The sequence below is a fragment of the Varanus komodoensis genome, unplaced genomic scaffold (genome assembly GCF_004798865.1).
Source record: "Varanus komodoensis strain SLA01 unplaced genomic scaffold, ASM479886v1 scaffold115, whole genome shotgun sequence".
Lineage (NCBI taxonomy): Eukaryota > Metazoa > Chordata > Lepidosauria > Squamata > Varanidae > Varanus > Varanus komodoensis.
In genome coordinates this window covers 768105-777609 of record NW_025335330.1, presented here as the reverse complement: position 1 = coordinate 777609, position 9505 = coordinate 768105, and the positions used below count along the sequence as shown (strand labels likewise).

Here is a 9505-nt window from a genome sequence, read left to right as displayed (position 1 = left end):
CACTGCAGCCATGTGGAAAGGGAGCTCTCCCGGCTGTGTGGGAGCCGACTCCAGGGCTGCGCTGCCCCCCACTCAAGAGGCATGAATCTGCCTCTGCGGTGGGGACCGGGCACCCGTCTCCCCCGGAGCCATTGTGGCACCCAGGTTCCTGCCCTGCTCCCGGGCACACTGCCTGAGAGAGAGAGAAGCTGGACAGCCCGTGGAGGGGGGAGGCAGCCTCACGCCCCTTTCGGCCCCACTGTTCCATGCTGCTGCTGCTGCTCTCCTCCCTGGCCAGGGGGACCCTCGTCCCCCGCCTGCCACAGACCCCGAGGACCCCCCTGCCACCCCACACAGCCTCGCTTTCCTCACCCGGAAAGAGACGCAAGTCAGACAGCCCAGCTCTGTCACTGTCATTTAATGTTAGTCAAGGCAGAGGCACCCGGGCACAGGCACCTCCTCGGGTTGTCAGTTCGCTGCAGAAATGCAGCCCCCTGCCCTGCCCTGCCCACCCACTGCTGCAAACGCTCCCAACAAGCTTCCAGTGAGAGTTCTGTTCCCCTGCGGAGCATCAAGAAAACGTCTCCAAGGGACCGTCAGTACAAAGAGCACTGGGGGGAGCCTGGAGTGTCAGCCGGGCTGCCAGCAGGGCCCGCTGCCTGCCCGGGACCCCTCCTGAGGGCCCATGCAAGACCTCGGGGGCTGCACCCTCTGAGGGGCTCGGGTCTGTGGAGTGGCAGGGCAGGCCCCAGCTGATGGGGGGGCAGCATGGGGTGGGCTGGACCTCTGCAGCCCCATGGGAAGAGCTCCTTCCTGGTCCAAGGACAGCCTGCCTACATCCCCCCTGGAGTGTGTGGCTGGTGGCGCTGGCTGTCCATGGGCACCAGTCTGGCTTCAGCCACAGAGCTACGAGCGCAGGCACGGCCCCGGGGACAGGCGTGTGGGGAGGGAGGGGGCCATGCGCGCGGATCCTGCACATGCCCCCTCCACAGGACGGGGCGGCCCAGGCACGGCTGTGGGATGCGTGGGGACGGGCGCTCCTGTGGAAGCTGAGGGGGCCTGGTCTGCTGAGCGCGTGGAAGGAGCGTGCGCAGCCGAGTGGCTGCCTTTTGGGAGGGCTCCTTTCATCCAGCACCCGCCCTTGACAGCAGAAGCCCCGCGGGGCAGGTGGGCAGCCTTGCCAGGTCCGGCCCCTGCGTCCTGGGAAGGACTTCCCGGCTGCCCTGGTGGGGCTGCGGCTGCCACGGCGTGCTGGGTGGGAGGCCACCTCACCTCCCCGTAACAATATTCCACAAAGGTGGGACTCCAGAAGCCCCAGTTCTTCAGAGCTGCTGCCACTGAAGTCAAGCATTTGTCTAGATGCTTGGATGAGGAAGGAGACCCGGGGACCGCTGGAATGAACGGACTGGCTCCCTCTGGACGGCGCGCTCGGTCCTGCTCGCCGGGCACACCCTGCAGGGGGTCCGAATTCTGCTCAGAGGCATAAGTTAACAACAACAAGAACAGCTTAGGGCTAGCATACGGGGCTCGGGAATCAACTAACCAAGCGACTACGGGGGGACTTGCACAGCGCAACCTTCGCGGGGAGCTCCCTCCCTGGATCCGGCCGCAGGGCGCGCACCCCTCAGTAGATGTAGAGGCGGTCCGAGATGGCGGCCGGCATGTGGGTCATGACCTGCATGCGCAGCCACCAGTAGTAGTCCATGGGGTGGTAGCGGGTGTAGGGCGTGGTGGAGGTCAGGGCGTGCGTGATGCTGTCGATCACGGGGGACGTGTCCGAGGAGCCGCTGCCGCAGTACGACTCCATCTTGGCGATCTGCTCGTCGAAGTACTTCCGGCCGTAGTCGCGGCGCACGATCTCGGGCAGCTCGTCCCACATCTTGTCGGCGATGGCCTGGATGCGCTCGGGGCTGTACAGGCTCGTGCCGGCGATGAAGTTGCCGGGCTCCACGATGCACACCTTCACGTCATGGGGGCGCATCTCGTAGCGCAGGCAGTCCGAGAAGGCCTCCACCCCGAACTTGGTGATGCAGTAGGGCGAGCGGGCGGGGTTGGCCATGCGGCCCATCATGCTGCTGATGTTGACGACGCGGCCTGTGGTGGAGGGAGAGTGGCGCTGTCACGCTGCGCCGGCGGCCGGGCCGGGCCGGGCCAGTCAATCGCACCTGGCCTGGGGCAGGGCTGGCAGCTGGGCTGGCTGCAGGAGGCTGCGGGGGCTGAGCGGCGCGCCCTGCGAGGGAGGGGCTCCCCCGGAGCTGGCCCCCAGGGGCCCTGGAGCACGGCCAGCCTTCAGTAGGGGCCCGAGCGGAGGCCCGCACAGCTCGCTGCTGGCCACGGGGTGAGGGGCCCTCTGCTCTGCGGATGAGACGAGACGCACCTTTGGCCCTGCGGATGAGGGGCAGGAAGGCCTTCGTGGTGCGGATGGTGCCCCACAGGTTCACTTCAGCCACCTCCTTGTAGGTGTCCATGCTGGTGAACTCAACCTCCCCAAAGGTGGAGATCCCGGCGTTGTTGACGAGGCCCCAGAGTCCTGGAGAGCGCGAGAGGAAGATGCCACATGTGGACGGCCCTGCCTCTGCGCCCCCACCAGCGCTGCGGAGCAGTCCCAGCGGGCCCCCCAGCGGTCCCTGCCCCCATCTTGCTGCCCGGAGGAGCCCCTGCACCGCCTCCCTGGGCTGGCTGGCCTCTGGCCCACGCAGACGCTGCTCCCCGAGGCCTTCCCCTCCCCCCTGCTCACTCCTGTCCCAAAATTGGGGTGTGCTTGAGGGACACCCCCGCCCTGGGCTGCAGCTGGGCCTGTGCGCTTGGGCATTGGTTCACCAGCCTGTGGACTGGGGCACCGGGCCTGATCGGGGCAGTGCGGTCCCTCCATGCCCCATGCAAAGCCCCTCGCCCCAGGACCATGCCCCCCCACCCCGCGGCTGCATGCTCCCCGGACCCTCAGCCGTGCGGGCACCAGGAGCCACGCAGGGGCGGCTGGTGGGGCCCAGGCTGAAACCCCCCACGGCCAGAGCCTGCCGGCTCCCCACCAACCAGTCTGCGGGTCCTTCAGGGTGGACGTCATGTACTCCACAGCGCGGTTGACGTCCTCGCTGTCGCAGACGTTCAGCTGCACCGTCCTCATCCGGTCGCTCTTCATGCCGTCCAGATCCTTGGAACCACCCCGGCCCTGCTCCTGAGAGGGGATCAATACTCCGGCCTCAGCGTGTGGCCAGTGGGGGCGGCCGAGAGCTCCCCCCCCCGCTGCGGGGGGAGGGGGTGGCCGTCTCTTGCCCCGCACGGCCACCTGCGTACCCACGCTCAAGCCCGGGATCTGAAGAGGCCCCGCCTCCGGCACCCTCAGCCCCCCTTTGTTCCAGCAGAACCTCTTTTGGGACAAGGAGGTGAGGAGACGGAGCGACCCGTGACGATCTGGGGTGGCGAGGCCGAGGCCGCGTGCAAGAGCAGGCCTTTCCTCCAGGTGACACACGCGCGCACATGTGCTCCGCACACCCACGGGCGAGCAGGAGCGGCATCGCCAGCAGTGCTCCGCCCCAACTCCCACCTCCGCGCCTCTCACCAGCGCCCGGGCTGCCGGCTCTCCAGGTCGCCCTCACAGCGACTCAAAGGAGGGCCGTGCCGCGAGCCGGGAAGGGCCCGGGCAGCCAGTGGCCCTCGCGGCTGAGCCAGTGGCGACCGGAGCCGGGCTCCCTGGTGTCCCAGCCCAGCACCCCCTCCATGCGGGGTGGTCAGGAAAGCTTTCGCTCGAGCCACACCTGCCAGCCCCTTAGCAGAGGAGGGATCCTGCGCATCGCTGCTGCCCCCCGTTCGCAAGGCGGGACGGCCCCACACCCGCTCCAGGCGCCTCCCATGGTCCAGCCCGCGGCCCCCGCCTGGCTGAAAGCCGGCCCAGAGAACCCACACGGTGCAGGCCACGAGGCGGGATGGCGGCTCCACGGGAGGGCGACGGGAGGGGGCGCGTGCTGCCGCAGCACCCTTCGGCCAGCGCCCCCCACCTGTGGTCCGTGGCCCCGCAGCATTCCTTGCCCCCCGCTCAGGCGCCCCCTACCTTCAGCAGGCAGCCGGCATAGATGATGAAGCCCTTCTCATGCAGGTGCTTGGCCAGGGCGAAGCCAAAGCCGGAGTCGCAGCCGGTGATGAGGACGGGCCGCTCGCCGATCTGACAGACGGAGGCGGGGAGAGCGGGCAGGGGTCACCGAGGGCTGCAGGCACCCGCAGCCCCCCTGCTCCCCCGCGCCTGCCCACGGGCCTCTTCCCGGCAGCCTGCTCCCCCCCTCATGCCCGCCACCCCTCCCAGCCCACGGAGCCCAGTCCCAGGAGCGCCCGTGCGCTAGGGCAAGGTCAGTGTGTGCCCTGACCGGCTCATGGGCCGCCCTGCCGTCGAGACAGGCCCAGGGCCCCAGTCACGCCCTGGCGCGAATCCGGCCTGCTCCAGCCTGCCTTCTCTTGCAGGGGCACTTGGCCCCCGGCCTTGGGCTGGGTCGGGGCACGACAGCTGCATGTGCCTCGGAAGCCCTCGGCTTCCTGCAGGGGACGCCCACGGAGGGTGCACGTGAGCCTCAGAGACAGGCGACAGCCGCCCCGCACCTGCAGGCGGCGCCCCCGCCAGCCCAGCCACAGCCCTCCTGGGGAAGGAGCCTCTGGCTCCGCAGGACGGGACCCCGGGTGAGGAGGGAACCCGGGCCGCCGGCCATGGGAGCCAGGGAGGGCTTGGGCTGAGGCCTGGGTTGCACTCCTGGCCAGCCTGGCCCCCTGGGCTCCCCTCCCAAGCGCCCGGGGGCGGCCTTGCGCCGCTGCGGCAGCCCCACTCCCCCACAGGGGCCTCAGTGGCCCCGTGCGGGGCTCTCACCTCCTCCACCTCCGTTGCATAGGGGCGGCGGCCCGGCAGGCTGGTGGCTGAGAAAGGGAGCTCTGGAAGGGACCTGCGTGAGAGAAGAGAGATGCTCCGGCGGCTGGCAGGAGGACGGGGCCCGTGCCGCCCAAGCGGTTCAGCACGGCAGCGCCTTCTGCCTGCCCCCCCACACCGCGAGGGTGTCCGGCCCCCTCTCCTGCAGGGGCTCTGGCCAAGCAGGAGCCGTCGCCCCGCAAGGTGCGGCGGCAGCTCCCGAGGAACAGAGCCGTTCCGGAAGAACCGGTTTCGCCTGCCGATTCTGATTCGGGAGCGGAGCCCGCCTGGCGCCTGCCTCAACAGGGAGCGAGCGTTGTGAAAGCGGCCCAGGCACAGGGTATGCGTGGGCAGCTCCCAGGCCGGCCCCTTGTGCTGGGGCCCCGGGCTCCCTGCGCACACGGACCGCCTGTCCCGCAAGGAGGGCGACCCCACGGGAGCCCCGGGAGGGCCGGGAGTGCCACGGCCTGCATCCCTCCTGCCCGCGACCAGCACCGCCTGGGCAACGCAGCGCACAGTGAGGGGGAGCCTGGACCCCGGAGCCGCTTCCGCCCAGCAAACCTGCCGCAAGGACCCGCCTTTGGCCGCCGCGGAGCAGAAGAAGCCGAACATCCTGCCCCCCCGCCCACCCGAGCCAGAGCCAGAGCCAGCCCAAGCGCTCTGCTGTCAGCCGGAATGCGCCCGGCCAGCGGCTCTTCGGGCCGCGCGTCCGGCTGCTGGGGCGGCCCGTGGCATCGGCAGGGCCTCCGTGGCGGGGAGCGCGCCCGAGGCCACCGCAGCTGAACGAGGCACAAAGCAGCGCGCTTGCCCCTCAGCCCGTGGAGGCCCCGGCAGCCCCACCTCAGCCCCAGCTCAGGGCGGGGCAAGGTGGGGGAACCGGTGGGGGGCCCGGCTCAGGCCCGGGCCCGGGCCCATTCTGCTCTGGGTGGGCGTGCCTCCGGTCGCCCACAGGCCCTCCGGCTGCTGGGGCCGCCCCCTGCAAGCCGCCTGTGCTTTCCAGGTGTGGAAGGGCCCGCTGTACCCAGCGCCAGAGTGCACACCTTTGAAAAGCTCTGCCGTTTGGACTTCCCCTGGCCGGCCAAGGGCCCTCCTCTCCCTCGCTGCTCCGCCGGGCCAGTGCACGGAGAAGCAGGGCAGGAAATGCCAGAGCCCAGGCCTCCTCGGGAGGGCCAAGCACCGGAAGGCAGAGCTGCCCTCAGGAGAGCCCTCTGCTCCCCCCGGGCACCCGCCTGGCTCCAACAGCCTCTGCGCCAGCAAGGCCGGGGAAACGGTGCGTCAGGCCAGCCCCTCCACATGCCTCTCCGCCAGCCTCAGCACAGCACAGCAGACCTGCGGCCAGGCAGAGTCCAGGCCGTTCTGGGCCAGGCCGGGAGCCTGACGGCCGCGAGTCCCATCTCTGGGAAAGCCGCCCACTCCGGGGCCTGCTTCTCCCACAGCGCTCAGAGCCCAGAAAGCAGCCTCCCTGTGCCGGCCAGGCGCTCAGGCGCGCCCTGGCAGGTGAGCCGGAGCAGAGCAGCCCCGGCGACGGGATGGGACGGGGCTGGCTGCTGGCCTGTGGCAAGCACGCACAATTGGGGCGGTGCCCCAGTGAGGTGCAGAGGCCCCGAGGAGGGGAAAGCCCCGGCAGGCCAGAAGTGGCAGGGATGCTCCAAGGAGACGCCCTTCTCCCGGCATCTGGAAGCACGCATGGGCTCCCCACTCCCAGCAGCCTGAGAGTCCACAAAGAGGCCGCGCTTGTTCCAGACTGTTTGCAGAGGCGGTGCCCCGCACTGCCCCGTCGCTGACCTGCAGCCGGCTGTCCACAAAACTGGCTGGGACACGCGGCCGGGGCCGCCCTTTGTCCCCCACGTCGCCCGGCTCCGGGGTCCGCAGCGGCAGTGGGTCTGCCGGTGCGGGCGGGAGGGGACTGGTGGGCTCTCCATGTGTCCCATCTCAAGGGGACTTTGGAAAGGCCCGGCCTCTTCTGGAACTTGCTTACTGCCCTGCCCTGCCGTGGAGCGGAGTGAGGGAGCTGCCTCGGCTAGCGATGCCAGGCTCTTGCGCAAGGGCGGCTTTCAAAAAGGACTGACCGCTGTATTTTTCCCCACATGGGGGGGGGCATGATCTCAAGGGCCCAAACGTCTCCCCTCGCATTGCACTGCTCTGCACCTGGGGTGGTGGCCGGGGGGGGTGCCGTTTCCAACAGCAACGCATCTTGGGACAGCCCTGCAGTGCGGGGCCGGCCAAAGGAGGCACAGGGCTCGCACAGGGCAGGGACTCGGAAGGCGGTCTCGGCGGGGTGCGGTGAGCGGCGGGGGCTGCCTCCTGCAATGGAGGGGCTTGCGAGCCGTGCGTGCGCCTGCTTGCTACAAAGCCCGAAAAGGGGCTGGCTCAGATGCGAGCGAGGGAGCCGTGCTCCTTGGACCTCTCAGCACTCAAGGGCAGTCACGCTAGACAGGCAGGCCTGCCACGGACTCCGGGGCCCATTCTCCACATCTGGTGGATGTTTCCAGATTGCACTGCAGCCTTCCCTTTCTGTATTTAGTTATGCAATGCCTGGAGAACTAGGTACAAAGGGGACTTAAAAATATCAGCGAGAGCCCCCAGTTGTTGGGGGGGGGCACAGGGCACACCAGAAAGCACGGGGAAGCAGAAGAGGGGTGCCAGCAGGCCTGGGTCCAAATTGGCCTCTTCTCTTCTCCGAGGGCCTGGGCCACACAACTGCAACCCTCAGTTCAGCAGCGTGCGAGCTGCACGCGGAGGAGGTGGCAACAGCTTCCCCGTGGATCGGGAGCCAGCGAGCGACACCCTCTGTGCCTGGCCCAGCATTCTGCCCAGGGCAGCCCTCCATCCCTGCCCCACAGCTGAGCCAAGAGACCGGATCCGGGCTAGCAGTAGAGCCCAGGCCAGCCAAGTCGAAGGTCCGCCTGAAGGACTCTGCTTGTCTGGAAGATCTGTGGGCGAGTCCCGCTGGAAGTCTCTCCGGGATGTCCGCAGGAACAGACCCCAACCCCCATCTCAGCCCCCTCCTCACAAGATTACTTACTGCCGGCCAGCGGGGGCCTCCGTGAGGTGAGGGGCTTTTACTGCCAACTGGGCGAGTGGCCGTGCGAGGCGGGCGGCGGTGAGGATGGCTGCCATGAGGGCGTCCTCCTGGGCTGGGCACACGGTTTCCTTTACCTGTACTGGTAAAGGGCACACGGCTTGCTTTACCTGCGCTGGGCCTCCATGGCTTCTGGGCCACGAGCCTGGCCCACGCAGGCGACCCCTCCTGTCCCTCTCACAAGCAGCACCTTGTCACCCGCACAAGAGACACCGGGGAGGGGGGCAGCAGCTGGCAGGGTGGGAGGCTTCTCCCTGCCTCCGGTCAATGCCTGTGGGCTTACAGCACCTGCCGGAAGGGTCGGAGGGGGAAGGGAGACATAGACCCCCCCCCAAAGCTGCAGCTTGGCCTCCCCCAGGAGTACAATCAGCGAGGTGAAGCAAAAGGGGCCCAGAAGAGGCCGCACCCAACGCGGCTACACGGTGCTGTGCTGGGCTCCAGGCCTGCGGATCTCGCCGGAGGGGATGTGGGGGTGGGCGGCTCTGCGGGAGCGCACGGGGCATTCCGAAGCCACTTGGACCGGGAGCAACCTTGGGCTCCGCCAGGGACACTGAGAAGCTGACCCCTGCGGGAGCCTGCCTGGAGCCAACTCCCCTGCTGGGCAGCAGCAACCCCAATGCAGTGCCCCTCCCTCAAGCTGGGAGTGAGCTGAGCCCCGGCCTGGCCTTGCGCCCCTGAAGGCCGCCTGGTGAGCACCCAGCGCAGCCCCGGAGGAGCAGGGGAGGCGGCTTTGACCCGCTTTCGCTCACTGTCCTGTATTGCACTTTTTGCAAAAGGCCTAAGGGACTGTGCCTCTCAAGCCCCAGAGAAGGGTAAATTACACGAACGATGCCGCCTGGGCTAACACAGGAGGGAGAGGCAGGGCCAGCCATGGGGGCACCAGGCTGGGGGGCCACCAATGGTAAGAGGGGGCTGCTTGGTTGCCTGGCTGATTCATCTGGGGCAGGGAAGGTGGCCCAGGAGCCAGGGTCCTCTGCTGGCAAACTCCAGGAGCAGAGGGAAGCATCGGGCAACCAGGCGCAGCTGGCCGGGGTTGCAGGGCAGGCGAAAGAGGCCTCCCAGAGCCCTCCTTGCTTCCTTCCTTGGCCCTCCAAGAGACACGTGGCACCTCAGGCCACCCCTCCGGAAGACACCTGGGGCCCCGCCACCCCCCACCGGGCAGGGGGGCCGAGCGCCCAGCGAGCCCCTGCAGGCTCCAGGGAGCCCTGGGCTGCAGCCCAGGCCAGTCAGGGATCCCCGGGCCCCCGAGCCCCGCCATCTCTCCTGGAGGGCGGGCGGGCAGGGGCAGGGCTCCTCGCTGGCTCTCCCTCCGCCCGGGCTGCCCCCCTGCCTCGGCCCCTTCCCATCCCGCCAGCTGGCGCGGGCGCCCCCCGAGGGGCAGCTGCCGGCGCAGGCCAGCCGGGCGCTCGCGGACAGAGCCCACTGCGCTCGAGCGCGCCGGCGCCACGTCCAACCGCGCGGCCGGACGAGCCCGCACTGGCCGGCCCTTGCGCCTCGGCACGGGCGGGCGCCGCGCACCTGCGGCTCCGGCGGAGTCCTGCGCAGGCCGGGCGCCCGCT

The 9505-nt window shown here is 69.4% G+C and overlaps 2 protein-coding genes across 3 annotated transcripts in view; one reads left to right on the top strand and one right to left on the bottom strand.

Annotated features, from left to right (window-relative positions):
* Positions 1 to 381: 381 nt before the first annotated feature.
* Positions 382 to 9505, bottom strand: part of LOC123018786 (D-beta-hydroxybutyrate dehydrogenase, mitochondrial-like) — a 9586-nt gene continuing 462 nt past the window's right edge. The window contains exons 2-7 of one of the 2 annotated variants that reach the window (XM_044421159.1): positions 7890 to 8023; positions 4829 to 4901; positions 4028 to 4138; positions 3013 to 3154; positions 2357 to 2509; positions 382 to 2073 (exon numbers count right to left, since the gene is read on the bottom strand). In XM_044421159.1, the coding sequence (XP_044277094.1) occupies positions 1604 to 2073; positions 2357 to 2509; positions 3013 to 3154; positions 4028 to 4138; positions 4829 to 4901; positions 7890 to 7984 (1044 nt within the window). In that variant the 5' untranslated portion in view covers positions 7985 to 8023 and the 3' untranslated portion in view covers positions 382 to 1603. Of the gene's footprint in view, positions 2074 to 2356; positions 2510 to 3012; positions 3155 to 4027; positions 4139 to 4828; positions 4902 to 7889; positions 8029 to 9505 lie in introns of both variants that reach the window. The other variant, XM_044421158.1, reaches the window with a different exon arrangement.
* LOC123018772 (D-beta-hydroxybutyrate dehydrogenase, mitochondrial-like) overlaps positions 8775 to 9505 on the top strand; it is a 13677-nt gene continuing 12946 nt past the window's right edge. The window contains exon 1 of the mRNA XM_044421127.1: positions 8775 to 8847. Within this exon, the coding sequence (XP_044277062.1) occupies positions 8775 to 8847 (73 nt within the window). The remainder of the gene's footprint in view (positions 8848 to 9505) is intronic.